The sequence below is a fragment of the Conger conger genome, chromosome 2 (assembly GCF_963514075.1).
Source record: "Conger conger chromosome 2, fConCon1.1, whole genome shotgun sequence".
NCBI lineage: Eukaryota > Metazoa > Chordata > Actinopteri > Anguilliformes > Congridae > Conger > Conger conger.
In genome coordinates, this window is record NC_083761.1 from 11,001,182 (window position 1) to 11,026,690 (window position 25,509).

General features: G+C 46.2%; 1 protein-coding gene across 2 annotated transcripts in view; it reads left to right on the plus strand.

Moving 5' to 3' along the window:
- The window catches only part of LOC133122423 (adenosine kinase-like), a 140,110-nt gene that overhangs the window by 31,476 nt on the left and 83,125 nt on the right, over positions 1-25,509 (plus strand). For both annotated transcript variants that reach the window (XM_061232386.1, XM_061232387.1), the window contains exon 5: positions 23,600-23,772. In XM_061232386.1, the coding sequence (XP_061088370.1) occupies positions 23,600-23,772 (173 nt within the window). The remainder of the gene's footprint in view (positions 1-23,599; positions 23,773-25,509) is intronic.

Sequence of the window (25,509 nt, forward strand, 5' to 3'; positions counted from 1 at the left end):
GGTATCTTTAGAAGGTTAAGCTACGTACAATGTGAGAGAAGCGTCTAGCGCTCTCACCCAAGAATATATAATCCGGCGGCTGAACCATGAGCGCTTTAATGCTAACGGAGAGTGGCGTCCTGCGGAGCAGGCCTTTTATCCCCCGATGGGATTCGCTTACAGTCTGTGAGAAAACAAAGAAAACGAAACAAAATGAACTCTCACATGCTCGGGTGAGCTAACAGATTGAGATAATTACGGGGTTCTCTCTGCAGAGGGTGTAGTTCTGAGATGTCCAGCATTTACACCTTTCATATCCTATTTCACAGCATTGTTTTGTTTTACCTCTGATGGTGTTCATTGTTACTACTACTATTATTATTATTATTATTATTATTATTATTATTGTTATTATTTTCAAGTCATTTCCAGAAAAATGCAATTTAAGGCCCAATAATTCTGAGCCGTGAGTTAACTACTGTCTCATGCTGCCTTTTACGAAGTTTCCTCTCTTCATTTTTGCCACTGGATGGTCGATGGCTGAGCAGACAGCAGTTAAGATTCAAATGGGAAACTGTAACTCACTGTCTGAGGAGGGAAGAGTTGCACTAGTCTCACAAATGATGTTCACTGAAGGAGAATTCGACACCTTTGTGCTTCTGATCTATGAGTCCAGCACCGTTCACATCAGTGTCCTCTTGTGTGGCCATGGAGACTGGCTCACTGTTCAGACTGAATGAGAGACATTAGCCTGTGTGAGATCAGAGCTGTGATGTTACAGCTCTGAAGTAGCTTGTGAACTGGCCTACTCTCTGCCCCCTGTCTCCTGGAAGCTAATTTCCTCTGAAAATGGCTAAATCTATGCCGTTGTGATTGTTAGAAATTGGAAGAAAGGCAGCTTATTTGTTTTTGGTTTCAGTGTGCTTTGACCGTGTATTGGCGGAGATTACAAGAGGCTTTTTATGATCTATTTGCACATTTCCCTGTAGGACATCAGAGCGAGAGTACATGGCCAAAAGGCTTTCATGACTCTAGCAGCATGACTCTCTAACGTTCTTGAGCTTTTTCTGGAAAGGAAAGCAATGCAACTCCTTCTGAGACGTTTAGCCAGTTAATGTCAGACGGAAAAACGTCCAGAAGTGCGTTTTTGTGTCATGAACTTACTCATACATAGTCGAGCACTTCTTAGGAATGGGATCACATTCAGTTAACTAGAGAATTCAAGGGGCCGAGATTTGGAATTCCCTGTTAAACAGGAAGCTGGCTATTTGAAAACTGTTTTTCTAAGCTTTGTAAGATCATGTCTCTAATGGTACCAAGGCCTGTCTGTCTCTCTTTAAGCTTTCCTTGAGAAAAGTCTTTCAGTGAATGTGGTGGGGCCCAAGGTTTTGTGCTCCGAGAGCTTTATTGAAAACACACTGTGTTGTTGGAACTTCTGTAGAAAATCTCTGTGCTGTCCTTCGCACAAAGGACTTCCCCGGATCATATTCTGTATGGAAACTTAAACTGGGCTTTCTGCCTCATTGTAGGCACAAACATATCCCCTGTGGACAGAAAATGTTCCATGACCTCATGCTTGACTTTACACTTCTCTCTCTCTTTTAAATAAAGACGTGCATTTTACCGCTTCACTTTCATTTGTTTAATAGTCTGGATGAAAAGGAAATATTTTCCCCCGCCTGCTACAGAGAAACCATCTATTTCACACTTTCAGTTCAGGACATTTTCCAAGAGTACCATGATATTAATCATTGTTTCAGACTGTTTCTGAAATGTCAGTATGCTTGTCAGTGTCTCAGAAGAAAAAAAAGAAGGAAAAACAGAAAATAGTTACACCCATGTCCTATGGCCAGGACAGGGTGAAATATTATCACCATGTCTTTTTAGGTTGTATATTACGAGTAACTGATGGCTTTTATGTATGGAATGCGTGTTATTTAGCTTTCGTAGCCCTAGGTGACAGCAGAAAGTTGAATGAATCCCGTTGTAGTCCAGCTCAAGTGATTGTACTAATTAGCGATTATAAACAGTGCACCTGGCAGGTCTTGGACTTTTATTGCAGTGAGAACTCGAAGCATAACTCCGTCATTAAAGCCAGTCCCTAGTTTGTTTGGAAAAGGTTAATTGAACTCTAAAGCCACTGCCAGTTTTCAAATGGCTGTCGGTCCCAGGGCTTGTTTGTTTCCTGGCCGAAGCCAGGAGGAGGGTCACGGGCAATTAAGCCTGGAAAAAAGGGCATTGGGGAGAAAATGGAGGAAAAAAACAGCAGGCCAGCCTCGGTATTCCCAAACGTTTCCTCGCCATTCCAGGTGTTCCAGCATGGATATAAGGAATCTGTCTTTTCCCCCCCCCCACCTCCTGCACTTGGATGAGCGCTTTGTCCCGTGTGTTGGGCCGCGGTGTCGTGCCGTTGCCGGGCAGCTGCAGAACCGCGTCACGCGCACCGACCTGAGGTCTCAGGCGTTCCTAATACGAGCCTGCCTTTCCCTGTTCTCTTCCGCACCGCGCTACCCGGCTAATACCCGAGCGCGTTTAATCTGCCGCTCGCCTTGTTAAAGGTCAGTATAATGATGGCACAGGGCAGTTTTATCCCCCAAAGTGCTTTGATATGTCAGAGGACTCTTGCCGCATTAGGCGTTGGTACTGTGGTTGGAAAACGCACCCAATGCTCCACTGGATTAATCACCGTGTCCATGAAAGAGTGTGCTGAAATTGCAGGGATGAGTAATTGTAGGGGTGTGTTTAGGATGGAGTGCAGCAGGCAGGTGCGCTGGGGGCCCCGAGCACCTGCTCCTTTTGCCTCAAGGGCCCGACGTGGCCCTTCGATTTTTAAACATTAATATTTGGGTTCATTGTTGCTGTGATTCGTTTTCGTTCATTGATTTTCGGTAAAATGCCGTGTGTTGTGCATAATAGCTGGGATTAGTTAAATGGCTTTCGTGGGTTGATGTGCCCTTTCTCACTTCTCATTTCCTCATAAGGTCTGTTATTGGCGCTAGTAATATGCCTATGCAAGACGTCTCTATTGAGGAAGATTTTCCAGGCTTTCATATAATTTTTTATTTTTTATTGCCGTAATTTATAACTTAATGTGTTGTTGTAGGGTTTCAAAAATGAAAGGCCAAACATTCTAATATACCCAATCATCCCTGTATCCACCCAAGCACGCATGCACATACACCCACACGTGCGTGCACGCACACGCTCACACACACACACACACACACACAGTGCCGCCATGCAGCGGTTGATTTCTTTCCCATGTGGAAAGGTACATACAGCCCTTGTGCGTACGGGGTTTGAAACACGTAGCTAACCCTCAGTTTCTACAGTCAGCTTTGCCTTTAGGGTCCCGGCGCTTCACCATCACAGCGAGATAAAATAATCCCACGGCCCGGGACATGGCAGAGATGATTCAGCCCCGGCGCTATCTCGGAAACGGCGGTATCAGAGATGGTGTTTATAGATGGCAGGGTGAGGACGTGATGAGCGGGGAGGAAACGGCCCTTTCTGCCATCTCCCTGGCATTAAAGTGTTACGTGTCGGAGCGAGGGTGACGTCCCCGCAGATCATGATTAATGATGAACCGCCGGCACAGAAAGGCTTGATAGCGGAGGTTATAAATAGACGCTGCCTTTGTTCAGTCTGTTGCGAACAGGCGAGGAGCGGGTGACGCCGTCGGAGCTGCGGAGAGAAAAACACACCGTTCAAACGGCGGCAGAGCCCAGTTTCGCATACCTACGCTAACCTTCCCCAGCCTGGGTTTAGCAGGTTTAGCGGCATTAGCCGTTTTGGAAGCACGGATTAGTGTCAGGGTCTCGTCCCTTTGTGAATCCTGTCTGTCGTGCGTTCTCGACGTTGACGTCGTTGGATGCAGGACAGATTCAGAATGTCTGTTTGCAGGGAAAGCAGGCCGAGCTGAAACAATGATAAAAGTACGCCAATTACAGAATCAAAACAGTGACTTGTTCTACGGAAATCCATCTTGCTGTAACCATATTTGACAAGTGCATATCCATTTGGGACACATTACAGTGTGTGTGATGTTCTCATTATATGCACATCTGTGTCATGCAGAAACACCTAAAATGTTATCTGCATAGAATTATAAAAAAAATCTGGATATCATCCAATGCAGCTGGTTTGTATGGGTTACACATTAATATTTAATTCACTGTCAAATTGGTGACTTAATTTAAGTAGCCAAGGGGAGGACGTGGGAAGTAGATTGTTACTCATAAGTATGCATTGAAAACGAACGTTGATTAAAGTAAGGAACTCACTGGAGACGGCCGGGCGTGATTCGTGTCGTCTGGTTTTTCCGAGGTCTGAATGGAAATTGAAAGCGACGTCTTGCGTAACGCGCTCTCGGCCTCCGCGTTTGACAGCGGGGGCGCCGGGGGGGGGGTCCGCCAATAAAGAGGTTCGGGATTAGCCCACTTTATTTATTTTTTCGGGGGAGAGCCGCACCGTTGTCAGGACTGCGGGCGAAGTCCGGACTGGAACTCGATGTGAAAGGACTGGGGAAATGTGTGGCCTGTACAGCGTCACCAGCGGAGCGCCCTTGTCAAATTAGGGCGAGACGCATTGTGCGGGGCGTTTGGTATGCATGCCGCAGTGCCGCGCTCAGTGCTTAAGAACTGTGTCCTGTGTCGCCGGGCGCTAAAGCTCGTACAAAGCCGTTAGTGGGGGGGAGGGTGGGGGGGGTGTGGGATGGAGAACGGTCGTATCGCAGTGCGCCGTGTGTAAACGCGTCCGGCGGAACGATCCACTGTGTCGCGCCGGCTGTCATAACGAGGCCATTCCACTAGCGCTTATTAACGTGTTGCTGTTGTTTGATTTCATTTCGCTGTCACTCAGGGTTTTTTTTAAGTTTTTTTATGTCAGATGGACTGACTGTAATTATGTTTGTTTGCACTTGGGAGTGCTGTGTGAATGTGGGGGTGGGGGGGGGGGGGGGGGTTTGGGGGGGGTGGTGGTGGTGGCAGAAGAACGGTGAAGGCATTGATCAGCCTCATTGGACGAACGTTGCACATCTTCACCTGAGCGGTATGCTATATTGTCCCTTAAGAAGGGCAGGTGTCCGAAAATAATCTTCAAAATATTTTCTCCTGTTATCCGTATCATATTAATGATCACATGAAAATCTATATGAATTGCTTGCATGCAATTCCTCTGAGAGGTAGCCAGCCTAAAATGAAGATGGATGTATCCACAAGATGGTGCTTAAGAAAGAAAAGGATTGTGAGGGTGTGCTCTTCTATGGGCAGTTTATTCATTTTCTTCAGTTCAGCACTGAGGTCCGCTTGTGTGCTTTTTTTTGTTTTGTTTTCTGGGCACGCGCCTTCACTTGTGGTGAAGATGTTGCATAGCAACAAAGAGAAACAGCTTCAAATATTTGGGTTAAAAAGCTTTCAAGAAAACAGCAAAGAGCCAGCAATTAGATCTTTTTTCCCCCCAGGTCACTAGTTTAATGAGCCTTAGAATTTCTTCTTGAACCAGCATTTAGAATTATGCTAGTCCAATATTAGTATTCCTTACAATAATAATATTTACATATGGCTGAAGCTGTATGTTTCGGAGGAGAGCCACTGTGGTAGTCATTTGTTATTGCACTAATGGTTACAGTATGCAAGCAGATTGCTGCAAAAAATGCCCACAGTAATTGGCAGGCGTAGTCTTTGCACCAAATGAAAAGATTGTATACATGGTAAATAAAGAAGATGCGAGTGTATGCTCCCTGTGACTGCAGTTGGGTCCTACACACCCCCCCCCCCCCCCCCCCCCCCACGGACTCAGTCCGGTGACAGAATGGAAAAATGTGTGGGAGAAAGTGCGAATTGAAGTGTTGAGCGTTATGGAAACGGATGGGAAAATGACAGCAGCCTGGTGACACCCCGCGGGTGACAGACAGACACTAATAGTAATGGTTCTTATCAGCAGGTCTCCCTCCGCCGCCGCGCTGACATCCTCCTCCGCCCCCTCCATCTCGCCCCAGTGTGGAGCGGGCGCAGAACTGTGCGGCGCTCAGATGGAGAGAGCCTGCCAAACACCAGTCCCCTCACATATAAATTGCATCATTAACATTGGCTAGATTATTCCAAGCTCTCCCACCGGGTTTATGGCGTAGTGACTCAACTTTACTGTTGAGTCTCTCTCTCAATCTCCCTCTCTCTCTCTCTCTCTCTTTCTATCTCCCTCTACCTCTCTCTTTCTATCTCCCCCTCTCTCTTCCCCTCCCTTTCTTTCTCCCTCTCTCTTTCCCGATCACTCCGTCTCTCTCTCTCTGTCCCTCTCAAATTCTCTCAATCTCTCTCTCTTTCCATTTCCCTCTCAATTTCTCTCTCTCTTTCTATCTCCCCTCCCTTTCTTTCTATCTCCATCTTTCTCCCTCTTTTTATCTCCCTCTCTCTCTCCCCCTCCCTTTCTTTCTCCCTCTCTCTCTCCCCCTCCCTCTCTCTCTCCCCCTCCCTCTTTCTCTCCCCCCTCCCTCCCTCTCTTCCTCTCTCCCTCTCCCTCTCTCTCTTTTTTTGAGTGTCTTTAGATGTGCGGTTTGATTAGGGCCCACTGTATGCTCTGAAAAGGTCTTCAGCCTCAATCAATGGAGGAAATGTGCCTCTGATTTCTTAAAACGATGAAATTCATCTCCACTGAGATTTGCTTCCTGTAAGTCTCGCATTGGTTTCAGAACAGATTGCACATAAATATGTATAGGCATGTGCGAAGAAAAAGATTTAAACAGCTGTTGCAAAACAGGCTTATAACACTTGTCCTTAATGTATAGCAAGTAGGAACAGTCTGACTCATGACAACACTCACAGGGAAGCCTTCAGACCTAATTGATATTAGTGGAGGAGTGTACACAGGGCCACTGTCTTTCATTCTGTGGGCATTAGCGCTGTGATAATTGACCGTGACCGTAGCTAAGCTAGGAGTTAAAGGTTGGGCTGCGAAACATCCTTATTCCTGAACCTCTAACTCCATTATCACTCATTCCCACCATGAGCCTGGAAGATGCTACTGAGGGAGCAAGAATGCATTACAGAAATCTCCAGGCTATCATTCTTTAATAATTACCCGTACAGCTTGCAACACGGCCGGTATGGGGGTTTTATTAATCTAAAATCCCCCTCTATTCAGTGGCGGCCCAGCCTCTGCTTACCATGCAAGTTTCATTTACACCTGAATAAATGGGTCCTTCAAACAAAAAGTGCCAACCTTTTACTTTCCACCGTAAAACCACAGAGCAAGAGAGAAAGAAAGAGAGAACAAAAAAAAAAAGGGCTTCAACATTAGGCGTAATAACAGACAACCCAACAAGGAAAGAGGGGGGTGGGGTCAGGGTGGGTGGCAGGGGCCCCTAATCGCGTTGAATAAAGGAACATTTATTTTTGTGCTCCGGCCTGTAACAGCCCCAGGAAATGGCTCAGATTCTCGATCGGGAGCAAATCCTATTAACTTACAGTCCTCTCACTCAGGGTAATGGGCTACACCTTGAGACTTTGTGGGAGCACTTTTCTGATACGGTGATACCCATGTCTGGAGGGGTAGCCGGGGTAAAGACTAATCAAGTCAAACAATCCGCTCAGCTGTACCAACACAAGTGAAGATGTTGATATCCAACCAGATTCCCAACGGACTCCTTCACACTTTCCTAACCTAATACTGAGGAGCGAGAGTTGGATCGGTTCAAGATCAGGTTATGCGAGCCCCTGAGAATTGTAAAGCGATCCCCCAAACAGCTCTTGCTTTCTCAGGAGTGATCAGAGGCCTGCCTGGAGGAACCATGCAGGGGACAGAGAAAGCTCCGGAGGTGTCCACTCCTTTTCAACCCAAACGCGCCAAACGTCTTCCTTTTTCCTCCGCGTACAGAACTTTGAGTTTTGTGACTGAAGATATCGAGTCTACTCGAATACGCGCAGTACGGTCGAGTGTTGAGCCTTATCGTTTTGAGCTGAGTTTCAAGAGCTATCTGGAAATGAGGCGTGCACTTTATTCTCTTGTGATGGAAATGAAGTGAAAAGCAACCCTCTTAGGTACTGCATAGACCACCAGAGCTGGGGTTTGGTCTTAAGACTTTAATCATTGTAATGCTCAAGTAAGGGCTTGAGTTAAATGTGTTTCCTTTGTGGATGATTGCAGTTAATTCTCGGGTGGCTATTAACTGTTCAAATACCCTTGTCCCTTGTGTATATCACTGTATTTGATCAGGCTTCTAATCATCAGTTTCATAATTACTACCTTTCCAAGCTTAGTTCCTATTCAAAGTATGTTTTGGTTTTCTAAACCTGGATATGCTTTATTGTACTTCATAACAAATATAACAAATGCCTTGAAATAGAAAATATGACGAAAAACAAATGTAAAACCCCAAGGTTGGCTGTGCATAATGCGAAATGGTATTGTAAATTGTCAAAGACTGTTGTGTGTGGCAGAATTAGTAAATGATTAACACAGCAGCTAAATAACTGATGAAATGCAGTTGAGTCCAGTTCCCTGAAAGTGACCACTCAGTATTGCATTCACGTTAACAGTACCTACTTAGGCAGTTATGAGGCGGGTATAGTAGTACAGTGTCAACAACATTAGATGCTGTTTTATGACACGAATCGTATAGGTCTGGTAATTGTATAATGACTGTGATTGGGGGGATGAGGGCTTTCCTTTCTGGAAAGGCCCCAGTGTTGATAGATGTTTGTAAATCAGCAGGATTACGTCGGTGTTGATGGATGTTTGTAAACCTGCTGGGATTACACCAGCATTGATCGATGTTTGTAAACCTGCTGGGATTACACCGGCGTTGACAGATGTCTGTAAATTTGCTGGGATTACACTGGCATTGATCAATGTTTGTAAACCTGCTGGGATTACATCAGCATTGATCCATGTTTGTAAACCTGCTGGGATTACACCACCGTTGATTGATGTTTGTAAACCTGCTGGGATTACACCACCGTTGATTGATGTTTGTAAACCTGCTGGGATTACACCGGCGTTGATAGATGTTTGTAAACCTGCAGGATTACCATCATTGGGCCTAAAGCTCAGGGAGGATGTTCCTCAAGCACAAATGCATCCAGGAGTTGAACACGGTTATATGTTATGGAGGAGGATTATTGGGATTTGACCATTGAGGTTTTTTATTTATTTATTTTTTCACATCAAGGGTTTAACTGTATTCAGAAGAAGGATGTCCCAGGCATCATTGTGTTTAATGCCTGTGTAACTCGTGTTACGAGTATCCACCTGCTCCCCTCCCCTCCCCCGGTCTGGACCGCTCCATAAATTCACAGGAGACAACATCCCCTTTCCTGGCACCACGCTCCTGTGTCCAATGTCACGCACTCCCCAGTGCGTTGAGCTACAGTGTGCGTGAGATACAATTTATCACTGACCGCCACGCGAGTGGCAAAGAGGGGTTTCTCGCCCTCCCCCGGGTGTGTCAATCAGTCAATCAGTGGAGTTTTATTTCATATAGCGCTCCTCAGAAAGCACTTGAGAACATATCCCCAGCAAACCGCAGGCCGGTACGATGTAGCTGATGTTAATACCGATGACGTGCAACGCGACTAGCGATCCCGGGAGCCGGAGACGGGGATACTTGTCCTTCGCTGTGCCACCTGCACCACTTAAATTACGACCTTGTGCTCGTTGTTTGGGAGGTGAGGCTTCGGGGTTTTGGCGTGTAATGGAATCTTCCGGCTCCATCCTGTGTGCCGCTTGCTTCCCAAGTACATCGTGTTCTCGCTCATTTTCGAGAGTCCAATTTCTGCAGCGAGGAGAAGCACAGTGTGTCCTGTACAGCTCCGTCTTGAATAGAAATACAAAAAAAATCGTGCTGACTGAGGAGTTTTTTAGGCTGCATTCTCACCTCGCTTTCCCACGTCAAGTGTTCTGTGTTGACATTGTTTTGATTTGTAACCTCCCCAGCGATTAGGAGGCTACACCTTAATTAGATCTTTAATGTTCTGCGGTAATATTTTTATTAATTACTGTCAGTTCTCTCCGGTTATTTGTGCGGCTCGTCCCCGCCATTGAATTCATGCCTGGTTAGCTCGCTCTCGTAAACAGAAACGTTGGGCTGACAGATTTGTTTTCCGACGTGAAACCTCCCCACGTGCGTTAGTCAAACTGTGAGCCGTTGAGTCAAGTGTCAGCGGCTTCACTTGTAAATTCATCCCCAGATTTCCTCACCCAAATGTATTCGCCGCGGTTTTAATCAGTTGTGTTGTTTCGAGCACACCAGTTAACAGGAGAAATGTACATAATCCGTTTGTTAATATTCCCATATGTGTGCAACTTGGAATAATTATTGTCAACATAAAATCTCCGTGAAGCGCCTCCCTAGGCGGCTGAGACGCTTTCCGCCGCCGCATTTTAGTGGAGTTTGATTTTCCTGTTCTTTAATTGACCTCGTAAAGTTCAGCTGAAGTTCAAGAAGACTTGTGAGGTCGGTTGGTTGCCGTGGTTGCTGTGGTTACCGTGCCGCCCTGTTGGCCCGACACCAGGAGTTGGGCGAAGAACGTGCGACAACATCACCGGATACCTCGCGAACGGACAAATATGTATCATAGAAACAATTTCTCATGCTCCTCGGACATCCTTCTGCCCATAGACACTTACAGTTAATATTTCTGGTAACCTTTTCCTTTGACGGGTTATTTGTCACAGTGCGGAGCAACGAACATTCTCAAAAAGATGGGCGATCTTCGGTTGCTGGCTGGATGTAATTATGTTTTCCATGCTAATTCGGTGTGTTCAAAGCAATATACTGGGCTTTGTTTGAAGTTCATGTTTACAACAGTGGAACAAGTGACTCGTCCAACCCCTCTGGCTTTTGTCGAAGACGGAACAAGCGTAGCTGCATTGGATTTTTATTACTTCTTTTCCCACTGTCATATCAATACCAAATGAAGTGTTGGTGCCAGGGTAATGGGCAGAAATCTGTGAAGAAAATGAAATGATACTCTTTGTGTCGCGAAATTGCCCACCACAAAGGAATTAATGATGGATCCTTCCAGCATAATTGTCTAATTACACTGGGCAGATGGGGTACTGCATTAACTAGGACACATTGTGCTAGCTCTCCAGACACGACAACAAAAGGCAAACCAGTCTGACAGCCTCTTCAGCTGAGAGAGGGAGAAAAAGTAGGTTTGTTACCGAGCCATTCCTGCAGTCAATGTGTTGCCACAGAAACGAATGCAGGGTGTAAACAGCGTACGGCTTACAGCTCCTGGGAAGAGTATCTCTGCAGAGTAATGGGGTTAGTTTACATGCTGCGTCTCCACTTCCTATTGAGACCGATTCACTACTTAAACCCTAATTAAAGGGGATCCGGCCAGTGGCACTTGGTAATTGATCACGCAAGTCACTTAAAAGCATGTATTGCCCTGTAAGATTTAATTACCTTTTTGTTATTATTATTATTATTATTATTATTATGTTTGTCATTAAAATAATAATGTTATTAATGGGACAGATAAATACATCTGTTTATTTCCCAGCTTATAACCGCTTATAACGACTTAGGTGTTGTTATAACACGCAGTGTGGAGCCATGGCAGATTCCATAGCTGTTGGTGCTTTGTATTGGTCATTGTAATTCAAGCACAATTGCCTTGTGACTAATGTAAAGGTTCTTCATATGATAAAGATATCTGACCTTCATCCTTTTGCTGTAGGGGCTGCCCATAGAACTAATGTAAAAGCAAAATATATCCATTCCTAGCTAGCTGGAATGTTTCCTGAATAGTCAGGTATTAGTATAAAAATAAAATGCATGCAAATAAATCTGCATTTCACATTTAGATAAGCTATTTACAGTTGTATTTTTCCCTAACAGTTGGCTAAAAGCGGGAAACCTGAATAAGTCAAACGGCATTCTTTTGTGTGTGTACAGTGTTCTTTTCCATCAGTGTAGAATTTTTTGTCAACATTTTAAAGTCACAGATTGAAACTTCTCAACAGATTGCTTCTGAGTGATCTCTATGTTACTGGCTGATTGAAGGTTATTCCTGTATGCAGAATGGCATCAATAATTTGTACTCCCTGTGAAAGAGAGACCAAAACTGATTAATCAAGGTAATTAATAATGATCTTTCCTAATGTCTTCCTCTGCGCTCATAATGCAACACTAGTGATGTGTACAATAAATGGATACTATAAATCAGTGACTGTGCGTCATCAACACGGATCTGCGATTGGGCTAAAAGAATGTGTTTCCTGGAGGCGAGACTTTGCTATAAAGTCATATGGAATTAGGTGTTTGTTACCGTAAAGCTGCCCTTGCAGATTTTAGTGATTAGCATTTTGTTTACTTATGGATGTAAACAAAGTTAACCAAAATGGCTGTCATTTAAATGTGACATTTTATTATACTGTTCATTTTACATCTATTATGCGTTTGCAAAATAATTCCGTAAAATATTTGAATTCCTTTTCCAGTTTTACCATTACAAAGGCACTCTCATAAAAAAAACACCTTTGGAATTAATCTGATTGTTTTATATAGTTTTAGACCTTACATATTCCACTTTTGAAAGTAAACACTAGGCATTGCATAATAGCTAGCATTGTTTTAAGTCGTACCTTCGGGCTGATAACTGAGGTTAATCCGAATTTGAATCTTTTTTTTTAGTTGCAGTGAAATGATCTGACACTCTTCTGTAAACGCTGCACTGGAACCCTTCCATTTGGCCTCTCACCAAAGTCAAACTTGTTATTACAAAGTGGGTGTAACTTCCTTGTACCAATCCTATGTGCTGGTGTTGCAGTTTTGAATTCCTGTAGCTGGCAGCTGTTTTCTGTTTCTCTGACAGACTCTTTAAGAAACGGAGCAGGGGATTTTTCGTCATTAACACATTAATCCCACACAACGTGGCAGTTGATAGTCGTGGGGGACCAGGAATGCACGGAGGATTAGAAAGCCTGTGTTTATCGCCCGCTTCCCATAAGCAAACCTTCAGAGAGGGTCACAGAATACCTCACCGCTTCCCCTTTATGAATTCTATAATTGCATTTCTCAATGGAAGCCCCGGTTTAAAATTCCTGTGAAACACACTGATTAATATACAGCGCACTCTCCTCTTTAACGGGATCACGCTAGTGTACAATAATAGTGATTTCCGTGAGCCTAGCTAATCCCCTGTTTGCATATACAGTATTCAACTTTATTTTCTTTCTTTTTTCTTTTTTTTTAACTTGTATTTGTGAAAAAAAATTCCAGCGCTAAGTCGCGTGTTTGGACAAGATGATTGTGGAAATGTGTGATTTTGTCGGAGGCCAGTGAGAATCGGTCTCTTAGAGAGCTGGGAGAGCTCAAATTAAAAGCCGGGCTTGAGTTGTTTGAGAATAATTAATTGGTGTCATGGGAGTAGAAAAGGTGACATAACAGTGTGCTGAGAGAGGCTTGTCCATGGCTTTGACATTTTATTGCAATTGAATGCACTTCCCGGAAGAACAAGGACTTGTATCATCGTGTAATTACCGTGGATTAAAGCTGCCAGGCCCTCTCTCTTTCTCTGGAATAAAGGCGTAAGTTTCATTGAAGGAAATGAGCCACTGCAGGAAGATTTTAGATAACGGCAGCTTTTGTGTTTAAAAAAAAACTTCCCCTCTGGGATTGTTATTATTACGATTAATTTACTAACTGATCAGAGGCCTAAGCTCTATGGAGCGTGATGGATCTTTTTGGATAAATATTTCGCTCACAGTGCGATACTTCCTATGAAAGCAACATCTTACCCAAAGCTTAGCCTTCGGCTTTTGTGTTAATTTTAAGAATAACATATTATTTTAAAAGACGGTGTCAGGATTTACGTTTGCCGAGTTTGGCCAAGGGGAGGGGAGTTATTTTAATGTCTCTGGAGTTGTTTTCCTGCACGTTGGAAACCACACTGGCCTGTTTATCCGTTCCCTGACTGGGGAACACTGTGTCTGAGTCTCTGGGCATTGAAAAGGACAACATTGTGAGGGCCCTTGATGGTCAGGTGGGTGCGTAGGGGCTCCTCCCGCACAGGCACTCAGCACAGGAGTGTCTCCTGTGTTTGTTGAACCACCGCCCCGTCCGCCCTGCCAAAGCTAACAGGGCTGGCGATCCGGATGCGGCACGTAAATTTGTTTGCACTTACCTCACGGGGGGAAAGCTTTCTTTATCCGGGAGCATCCTTTTCATAACAGTCTTGGGAATTCTGTCAATGCCTGGATCCCACCTCTGGATATAGGGTTTTTCCTTTTCTTTTTCTTTTTTTTTATGGAAACGAACACATAATCTGGGACAATTTAGCGGTCCAAGGAATATTTTTATAACACCAGACTGAACGGACTCTGTTCATGGACACTACATCTAGACTTCCTTCAAGTGACAAAACACAATAAATCACTCCCGGCCCTAGACTGTAGATAATTGAATTGTTTGCATATGGTTTTTCCAAAGTGAAATGTGTGTCACATGTAGCTTTACGCGTGAAACCCGATACTGTACTTGGCTGGAGGGCCGCTACATTTGGCTCGCGGTACAGCAGCATGTTAGCCGGTATAATTCACATTTCACATTCGAAATGGATTTAACTGGAGTATAAAGCCCAAGGTTTGACCCCTGCTAACGTTCTGCTGTGTCTCAGCGCTGCGAGGCGCAGTTATTGGGATATTTGGCATGCAAGGTGTAGTTCTTGGCAGACGAGAGACTTTTTGAAAGACATCTTTATGTACACAGATGTACATCTGTGGCAAGCCTTGGCCTTACTCTCTTTTGTTCCAGCAAAGCACTAAAAGTCGAGCAGAATTTTCCACACTTTCGCCTGAATTCATAAACCGCTTGACACCAAGCCATGGAAAGCAAGGTTATTTGGAGACCGATGGTATTTGGGCAATACTGAAGTGATGTCAGTCATTACTGCAGTCCGTTGGAATGTTACGGTGAAGTGATTGACGTTGAAAAGGCTACTTGATTTACTCAGGTTTACATGGATTAGATGTATGGGTGAGCCACCTCTCCTCCCATCCCAGCTTAAAGACACGGTAAACTGGCAGTAATGATGCCATGCTATGCATTGTCCCTATTCAAATAAACATTAAATAAGTATTGGATCCATCTTCTATTTGAGCCCACGCCCCCCCTGCCCAACGTTAGCCTATCATTGGTTAATACCCGCAGGGAAGTCTGGTTATTGGTTTATATCGTCTGCCTGTTAAACATTACATTCTGGGGTTCCCCTCTTTAAACAAACAATTCAAGAGTTAATGAATCATTCAGGTTTAAATAAAGAAAATTAATTGCATCTGCTGTCACGGCATCTAATTTTGTGTTCCAAGTGGGAGAGAAATACACATTACCGCTAATGTAAAACATGGATCTTTTCAGAACGCTATGCAGGAAATTGTTGGAGGAAAACGTTTCCAAGGGATAGTTTTTTGCTGCATCAGACGTTCATCGTTTGGAAGCTCTGTTGCTTATGGAGAATGCAATAGGTCAGCAACAGATTACATTAAATTGTCCCCTTAAGGAGAAAAATGTCCAATAAAAGCATTTATATGAACATACGTATGTAAGTAAATGGGCAATTCCACAGTAATGTCAACCTGAGCATGAAAAAAGAAACTTGCTTACTTCCCAATTAAATATTATCATGTCCCAAACAGTCAATTGTGTCTGTGTGAAATCTGATGAAATGTTGGCTAATAACAGGAAAATGCTTAAAAATGTATTTATTGGTCCCTTTACCATTGAAATCAATGCTATTTGGCCACCATCTTGAAAACATTCGAAACCATTTCAGATGGTTTTCTCAGTGTCAAAACTGATATTCAGAACCATTTTAGATGACAGCAAATGTGTTATGATAAAATGATTAGTAGATCGTCCAACAATGTGCGTTTCAGATTTGTCATCACAACGCTGGTTTCTCCACATAAAATCAAGACGAAGATATTTTTCTATTTTTATGTTCAGTCAAGCCTCCTACATTATATGGATATCAAACTTTCTGCATTAGACTATAAAATTCACAGAGTTTTTAGAAAGTGTATAGTTTCCCCAAAATACCTGTCTTTTTGCATCACATCCATAACACAAGTTATTTGTCATATTTCTTCTGGCTTTACAGTATATAAAAGAATAAAAAATTTGCCCCTTCCCGTTAGCCAAGTTATGATAATATGCATGAACTTTTTTTATCACGTTGAAGATACATTTTTCTGAGGGATTTTGTTTGTCATTTTGCGTCCAAATGTCACATCCGTCACGCTGGAATTGCCCAAACAAAGCAGCCAATGTATGTCAAAATCCCCAAAAAGAATGTGTGTACAGCCTATGTACCACACAGTCATTGTGCCTTGAGTCAGAATTTCGATGACCGGTGGAAATGTATTAGCGCTTACAGTAAGCTTTCCCCCAAATGACTGTACAGGTAAACTTTCCTGAGAACTGCTTTCTCTGCTGTGAACGTCTATATTTCCCCTTTAATGCAGTTCTGTGTGATTTTGCAAAAATTACCGGACTCTTTGGTGTGGGGCCTGTAGCTATTTCTGAAAAAAGAAAAAGGAACTAGCCTTTCTGGGTTTTTTGAGCGGGTTTTCTTTCTGAAAATGCGGCTCTCATCATGTTCTATCTACGGCATGATCTGTTGGGGCGGGCCATCCTGTTTTCCGCTGCTCAACAGTGTTTGTGCAGGGAAAGGGCAGAAGGGCTGTTTGTTTGCACAGTGGTTAATAGTTTTATTTAAGACAGTCAGGTATTTGTTGTGCGATCATTTAAGGTGGCGTATTTCCGAGTGCACTGCCAGGGTTTAATGTTTAATATTTTCATACACCTGAAACGTAGCGTGATTTACTGCTGACTCCGCACGTAGAACGTTCCGGGGGCGGAAAAAACGGCGACTGTTCGGCGCCGCTTTTCGCGGCGCGTTTTTTCCGAGCGCGCGCCCACCGCTCAGCCCCCGAGAGTGTGCATCTGTGCGCCATTATCTGCTTAAGCGTGGATACGATGGGGTTCTTTACGATGTCGTAATAGCCCCCCGTTCCGTGGGCACGGAGGCCGTTATTTATCACGCCTGCGTTTATGGAGATTAGCGGAACGCCACTCCCCGCGGGGAGCTACGCGTTCCGTACCAGCCGAAGGAATCCGCAAGGGTTATCGGACCAATAAATCACAACTTTTGCCCCCTTACCGACACACTGCGGCGTTGTTCCACGATGTGGACAGCTGTCTTGTCCACCGTCTACCGATGACTCAAACCCGTCTGACAGCGAAGGCTTAAGTTTTTCTTTTCTTTTTTTGTACTTCTGTTTCTCAGTCTTTTCATTTAGGATGTAGGATATGGCGAGAAGACTGCTCTGAGTCATCGAAAACTAATTATAATGATACAGTAACATTGGGAACATTTTCTTGTTAATGTTTTGCAGCACCATTAAGCTATGGAATTGTTCCATTGCAGTCGCAGCACTTCACTCGCATTATCCCTTTAACGTTGATCAGATTAGTGATGTACAACATAACGGGGCCTTCTTTCCCATTTTGCCGATAGCTATATACTACTGGTTTTGTAAAAGGTTAAAAGGCTTGGCCCCTGAAGGTTACTTTAGACGACGCGAAGACGCAGGCGGCATGCGAGCGCTTGCTTCACAGGAATATGTCTGGCAGCTCTATCATCCTCCTTTTAGTGGAGCCGCCAGACTAATTGCAATGCTTCCCCGTCAGGGTCATTCAGAAGTTAAAGGCTTTATTTTGCTTACCTGTGCAGTAGCCAGCGGATCTGTGCGAGAGCTACTCTTACACAGATGGCTTTTGTAAGGGGAGAAGTGCCTGTGCCCATTTTAAAGCGGTAACTTGATAAAACGTCGCTGCCAGCAAAAAAAAAAAAAGCCTGTCGCGAAAGTCAACTCGCGCCCGCGAAGAACAACGTGATGCAAAATAAAAATTAATTCATTTAATTGACTCCCTCCGCGGTACTAATGGCTGCATCGCATCGATCATACCTCTGCTTGTCTTGTTTGGCTCTAACGAGCGTGCGCCGGCCTTTTGTCTGCGGCTCATCCTCATAGCGCGGAAGGTCAGAGGTCGCGCCGTACCCAGCCGAATAATCTCTTCAATCTGCGGCCGCCCCCGGCGAGAGAACAGCTCTTTTTATTAACGTCGGAGCGGCGGGGTGATGTCACCGGGTGTTGCGGAAGGCCAGAGCGGCTAATCGGCCCGCCTCAGACGGAGGGAGTTTATTATCGGAATTATGACATGGCTGCGGCGTCGCCGGGCAACAGGGCGACAGGGAGAGCTCGCCTCGGTTTGGGCCGAGAGGGGAAATTTCTCCCGCCGACGGAGACCGAGAGCCCAGCCCGGGAGCGCTGTAATACTCACTAAACCGCCATTTTATGAGACAGATCCTACTCTTTAAGTGAAATTTTCATGCTTCCACATTTAAATTGGGTGTGCTCTGACCCTGGATGAGGAGGGGGCTGGGGGCTGTGGCGTGCCCCCCCTCCCCAGGGCCTGTTGCCGGCCGCAGATCCTCCCCCCCCCTGCCGACAGCGTTTCCACAGGCGCCCCAGACATCAAAGCGCGGCGTAAATCCCGCGTGCAGGGCAGGCCTGGTTCACCTGTGCCGTACCCGGGCCCCCACAGCTGCGGCCCCGCCAGCTGGATCCCAGGGCCCACAGACGGGATTAGGGGGGCTTAGCTCCGAAACGCTCCCCATGATCTGTCCCACGCCTCCGACCGGACCCCGCAACGCAAACACCTTCTTATGACCGGGTAATTCCCCCCAATAAATCTGCTCCTCCTTTTACAGCCTTTTGTCGTTGAAATTGACAATAAAAAGCGGTTGTCCGGACTCCCGCCAACGCTGCTCGTGTTGTTTTAGGAGATGTGCGCAGATAGCCGCCTCGGCTCCTCGGAACACGCCCAGAGGGACCGCCAGGCACCAGCGACCCCATTGTGACACAGGAACCGCGATCAGATTCCGGTTTAGACGGTATCACCTTGTTTATCCTGTAAATAATTCATTCCCTGGCAAAAAAAACACAAAAAAAGAAAAAAAACTAGAAAAAAAAAATCATGACGAGTATGTTTTACAAGTGAGCGGGGAGATTTCAAGATAACCCCCCGGCGTCTGGAGATGGGGCAACTTGAGCCCTCCCGTCCGTACAGCGCGAAGATTCGGTCGGAGATCGCGGTAGCCACCTTTTTGATTCGCTATCTAGGAGGGGGGACGATAATGCCCCGGAACATTCTTTCTCCCGCTTAACATCAGAGGCTGTATAGCTTTACATCATCTGACCTGATGTTTATCTCGCTGGTCCGCTCCGTGGAGACGGCGGTGAGCGTGGAGCCGGTGTCGTCACACGGCGGCAGCTTTTGGTCTGACACAAAGGGGACGTTCATTCCCAGTGCGCCCCCGTACGTCTCTCAGCCCCGCCACGCTCACAAAGATCCCCTATCAAACGTACAACGCGCAGACGACAACTCGCCTGCATCTTAATAACTCCAGTGGTGCCTTCGCCCCTAGAGGAGGACTGCTCACTGAGAAATGCCCACGTTCTGTACGCTTGGTTTATCTCATAGCCCTTAAACTGGGGCCACTAGCTGTAATGAGATCACGGTACGCGCGCTGGGTTCTTTAATGGGAGATGCGCGTTTCTGCACTTCTTCCTTGCTGCCTTTTAATTTGCACTCAGCTGTAATTAATGAGCAACTTTTCGGCGAGAACTGGTCTTTGACGAGAACCGCGGCGCGAGTTATCACCGATCATTAGCGCTTCATACGCCGCCTTCAAACCTGTCGCTATGGCGAACTTTCACTTAGAAACAACCCTGCAGGGTGCCGTGACGACGGGCGATAGCAACAAGAGGTGATGGAACCCCCCCGCTCCCCTTGCAGAACCTGGATCCCCTGGGTGTTTTCGGGGGGGGGTTGGGGGGTGGCGGTGATTGGGTTGGGGGCCGGTCACCTGCAGCCCTCCCCTGGACTACGCACGAGCACCTCCACGGAATGCACCGGATCGCTAACTGTGCATGAAATTGAACTGATAGCAGTTATTGACCAGATGTTCAGGTCTAGGGGGGGGAAAAAGGCTAGCGTGTTACCTGATTGAGTGAAAAATCCTCAGCATCTTTTTTTGATGGCTGGCACTTTGCAGGAAAGAGTGATTTAATAGAGCCTGCCAGACCCTATCATTGTCAATACGCTTTGAAAAGGCCCCCTCGCCCACTGCTTTTTTCTTTGTCGGCCGTGACAGGTATTGATGGGCAGATGTTTAGTTGTTTTTTTTTTTGTGGTAAATTATTTATTTCTTCCTGGACACCGGAGTTGGTCTCTGAACAAGGGAAAAATGTCTGAACAAGCGGAAGAACAGAACATGTTGTTCCTCCCCACTTTCGGAAGTGGCCCTCTGCGAGCTATTTTAGTCCTCTAAAAATAGACCGAATTGAATTTTGCCAGGTTGATAAGCCTGTAATTAATGTTGCCATCTTCTAGAATGGAAATGTTGAATACCCCCAAGGAGTCTGGCTGGTTAGGAAAGCTTTTCAGGTTAAGGAATAACTCTGCCCTTATTTAAGGACGGTGTAACAGAACTAAACGCTGTGAAATTGTTAGGGAGCACCAGGGAGACTCGGTGACCAACTTGGCCAACATCTCCAGCACGGTGCCAAAGCAACCATAGCAGTGGAGCACTATGGCACGTACAACAGCATCTGTCAAGAGAAAGATGTTCCCTCTTCCGTCTGTCTTGCCGCATTATTGTTAGAGCGGAAATGATTTTAACTCTCTGCCCAGGCGTGCGTCTCCTTCAACTGTCCTGAAGGAAGGCGGAAAAAAAATGAAAAATAATGTCCTCCGAGCAGAAACAAGACATCGGTGACAGTTCTGTCTTTAGCTAGCGGAGAAAGACAATGGCTGACACAGGAGGTATCGCAGGAAGCCTTTGTCGAAGCGCGGGGAGGGAGCCATTAGAAAGCCAGAGGGGGTCCGGGGGCCATTTTGCGGCCTCCTCCCGTCGGCTGCCCGCCCGGCCCCGGCGTAATTGTCCTCTCGGAGAGAGGCGCTGGCGCGGCCGCGCGGACGTGCAGCTCGGAGTGGCAGCTGTTGGGTGTTGAAGTGCACGCTGGGTCACCTCCCGGAGCAGGGCTCCTTGTATACCCAAGATGTCATAATTAATGGCTGTCCAGAATCCCGGGGAGGCCGGGAGCGCGGATAAATAGAAGTCAAACAGAAAAAAAAGAACGAGACCTGTTCCCCACTTAACATACTGTATACTTATCGCGTTGCCCTGGGCGACGTGCTCTACATTCTGTGAATTTTTCAGAGTGTTTCATCACCACCACCACCCCCCCACCCCTTCCCCTTTCCTTTTCTCACAGTATGCACACCCTCCCCTCATCTTCTCCTTTCCCTCTGTGAAATGCGGAACGGTTGTATTTTGGGACAATTATAATCTTTTGGGAGCAACATTTTCCCCTCTTAAGTACATACGCGAGGAGCTGGGGGTTTTTTGAGGAGGAGGAGGAGGAGGAGGAGGAGGAGGAGAGAGGGGCTCAAGGCACCTCCCGAAATCTCTCGCTTCGGATTTGATCGCGGCGTCTCATCCGCTGCCCGGGGGGGGCCGAATCTCTGCCCGTCTGTTCCTCCGCTTAATTTCACCGCTCCGTATCACAGTAATGAAGCGCCTTGATGTGCGTTTGCCAATCTCTACCTCCGCCGGCCCGGGGTAATTGGGATGTGAATAAGCGTGAGCATCCGGCGCGGGTTCCGCGCGACCTTTCCTCGACCCGCAGATAGCGCTCCCGTCGTAATGGAGGTATTATCTTTCATTCAAATCGCAACTGCGGAGGGGAGAGTCGGCAGGGTTTCCGGGCGATGGAAACGCAAACTCCTTCCTCGTGCCACGCCGGCGTCCGATGCTCAGCCCGGCTCGGTTGTAATTGGGCGGTTTCGTAATGACATCAATCGTTATCTCCGAGCAGAGGGACGGATACTCCCCCGGCCGCTGAAACCACTGGTTTTCCGAAAGCTATTTGTACAACAGGAGCCTCGACCTGCTCTTTATTCATGCCAGGTTGCGGGCATCGCTGTTGAATCTCCTTTCCATCGGTGCTTATTTACGTTACTTAAAATGGTTTGAAAGCCCATCGGGTTTGTGAGTAATATTAATAGGTAAATCCAATCAAGGTGTGTGTGTGTGTGTGTGTGGTAATCTAGTGTGTGTTTTTGTGCTCGTCTGTCTGTCTGTGTGTGCGTGTATGTATACGTATACGTGTGTGTGTGTGTGTGTGTGTGTGTGTGTGTGTATAACGCGAGCGCAGGTCTCTGCGTGTGTGTGCGTGCTCCCGCTGCTGACCCTGTAAAGTGGCATGAAGGCCGACGCCCAGTGGAGGTCGAGCGTGGCGATTGGCTGGGCGGTGTGCGGAGGGACTGGCCGCGCTCTATTCCCACCTGAGCGCCCCCAAACACAGAGGATGTGCTGTCATTACCCTCAGCCCGCAGCGCGTAACCTTGGATTCCCTGCTCCTCGCCACTGCCGGGAGAAAATCACATCGCACCTGACGGGTCCTTGAGACCTTGAGCGGGGGGGGGTGGAGGGGGGGGAGTGTGTCTCCGCCTCAGGCCCTGATGGGAGCACTGGATTTATTTGGAGACGCGTGCTGACACAAAGCTGTGGCGGTCACCGCCGCCTCCCTCCCTCCCCCCTCGAACTGTCGCCGCAAACCACCCCTCCATTTTAAACCCACACCTCGCAGAGAATCCCTCCATAGCAGAGGTGTGACCCATAACTGTGACAGGATGCCTTTCCTGTCTTAGTCCTGCCCCAGTGCTCTGGACACTGAAAGGCGATTCAGCCAGAGCTCCACAAAGGGGGAGAGAGAGCTATCATGTGTTTGCTCTCTCTCCCCTATCTGTTTTTTGGAATAAAAGTGGAAAAATGGTCTTGTAAACATGTTTTTTTTTTTTTTTGGTTAAAAACCCCTCTTCCTCCCACGGCGACGGAACTCGGTTGTGCGAAATGATTAATTTCACACGTATACAGGTCATCCCTGAAAGCAGGAACGTCTCATTCACAAAGGCGCCCCGTCAGCAGTACAGGCAAGGTTGCAATAAAACAAGCAAACATAGCATCGCTCGCGCCGATAAATCTGTGGGGGTTAAGCCCGTGAGCGCTCGGAATTCGAGAAGACCCTTTCATCATCCTCGTAAAAAATAAATAAAAAAAGCGGCAAAGTCACACAATGTTTCTGCCGTTCAGGTCGTCACGAGGGCAGGAATTAGCGCTCCGCTTTAATGCTGTTTAGCTTTTACCGCAGGTGTTCCTTTCCCCCGCGCTCGCTCTCAGGAACGGGACGAGAAGCGAGCGGGAGAAATGCGATTACTCTCTAAATTGATCGTTTGGACCGTTCTGAGAAAGGGAGACGACGCGCTGTGGGTGACGCAGGAAGCGTTAACCCGTTTGACCTCTGTCCTCTTGCGCAACACAACAGTTTCTGAGACGAAGTGAAAACGTTGTCTTAAAAAAGGGCGGGGAATAATAAACATTTTGAATAAACGGCTAATTCGAGTAAATGGCCTCAAAGTCGACCTTTTGTTGACCGTAAACTTGACCTGGCCGATCTCTCCCCTCTTCCCCTCTGCCCCCAGTGGATGCTCCAGCAGCCGCACAAGGTGGCCACGTTCTTCGGCTGCATCGGCAAGGACAAGTTCGGCGAGATCCTGAAGAAGAAGGCGGAGGAGGCCCACGTGGATGCTCGCTACTTCGAGCAGAGCGAGGAGCCCACCGGGACCTGCGCCGCCTGCATCACCGGCGACAACAGGTCAGAGGTCAACCCGGCCCTCCCAGGGAGCAGGGCCCGGTCTGCTTCCTCAGGAAGTGCCGCCATTACACACCGACAAAAACAATCACTCAGCACGTATTTTAGTCTTGTATTTAAATACTTACATCACATTACTTTTTTTTTTTTTGCTAAGAAAGAGAAAAATATTGGGGTGAGGTGAGCCAGTTTGACTCACTTGTCGAGCAGACCAGCTAATATTATCTACTTTAGAGAAAATTGGATTCTAAGTCTCTTTTCCAGACTGAAACACTTAGGTTCCTGTTCCCGTGTACACCGCTCAAAGCGAGGCCATTTTTTAAAATGCATTCATTTATCTATTTGTTTACTTACTTATTTATTATTTTGCTTCAGTGCCCTTATGTTTTATGAATTTATTCAATTATTTATTTTTTGGGGGGGGGCGGCATCACCGGTTCAGTATTTGAATAAATCTTTTTTCTCCCCCCGATTTCACCTGGTCCTCGCCCCCCGGCAGCTGTGTGACTTTAATTAGCGCGTCATTACGAGGGAGGTCACATTAAAAACACGTTCTGTTTCCTGGGAGTGACACCAGGCTGGCTCCCGTGCGAGGGGGCCCCTCCTGTCTGCTGTTTGCTTGGCTGGGTCCGGGCTCTTTAATGCCCCGCTCAGCATGCAGCGGGGTCCGGTGCAGCTGTCACTCACTCGCTGCCGAGCCGGGCAGAGCCTGCTTTCTGCAGACCCCCTGTTTTCTCAACCCCATTAGCTAACGCTGGCTGTGGACTCGTCAAACGTCTCAGCCTCGCAATTACACGTTTCCCTATGGTTTACTCGCACTGCGATTTCATACATTGCTGTACTGCCGAATCTGCTACAGACCAGTGAATTAATCAGAGGCGTTTTTGGTATTTTTGTTTTGTATTTGATGATTTCTCTTTAATAGGTTTTAATTAATTGGCCTGGGCAGGTTTTGTTGTGCCAAATGCACCACGCAGGGTTAACATCAGCGTGACCCTATTTTTGTTTTGTTTTTACATAGAGCAGTTTTCTTTTCTTTTTTTACGAGTTGGTTAGATTATAATTTTCAGGTTCATGTATTTTGAACCAAGTTTTTTAAGATAAACCGATTACTTTATGCTTTCTGATCAATGCATGCTTTGCAGTACGGTCATGGTTAATTTTTACAATCCACCTCTGAAACGTCTTCATACAATAAGTCAGCTGTCTTTACGAATGTTAAAAATCAAGAGATTTATGGTGGAGAAACAAAAATTCAAGTTCAAGTAAGAAGAAAGAGGAGAAGGCATTTAAAGCTGTTTTTCATGTTCGAGATGGCAGTTAGCTTGACAGCTAGCTTCTTCCTTGTAATTACAGCTTCCAATAGGGTTCCTGTGACAGACGTTTGTTGACGCGCAACTGTTTACAGATGTTCCCTCTGGCCTTCTTCACTGCTGTGACCTGATTGCACAACTCGTAGGCACGGTGTATTCCTCACGATATGTGCCTTTAACTGGAATTATTTAACCAGCTTTGCACACAAGGGGAGACCTCAAAATTGGTGTAGATCACTCAAAACAAGCTTGACACATTAGCGTGTTCTCCTCATATAATTACGTTTATGCCTCCTCAGACATGCATGTCATTAACTGTAAAATCACTCCGTTGATTTGCGTTTTGTTTTTATTTTTTTATTTTTTTTACCTCACATCATTTTAAATTCCTGAATAATATCATTCAGGCCCAAATGTCATTTGATAT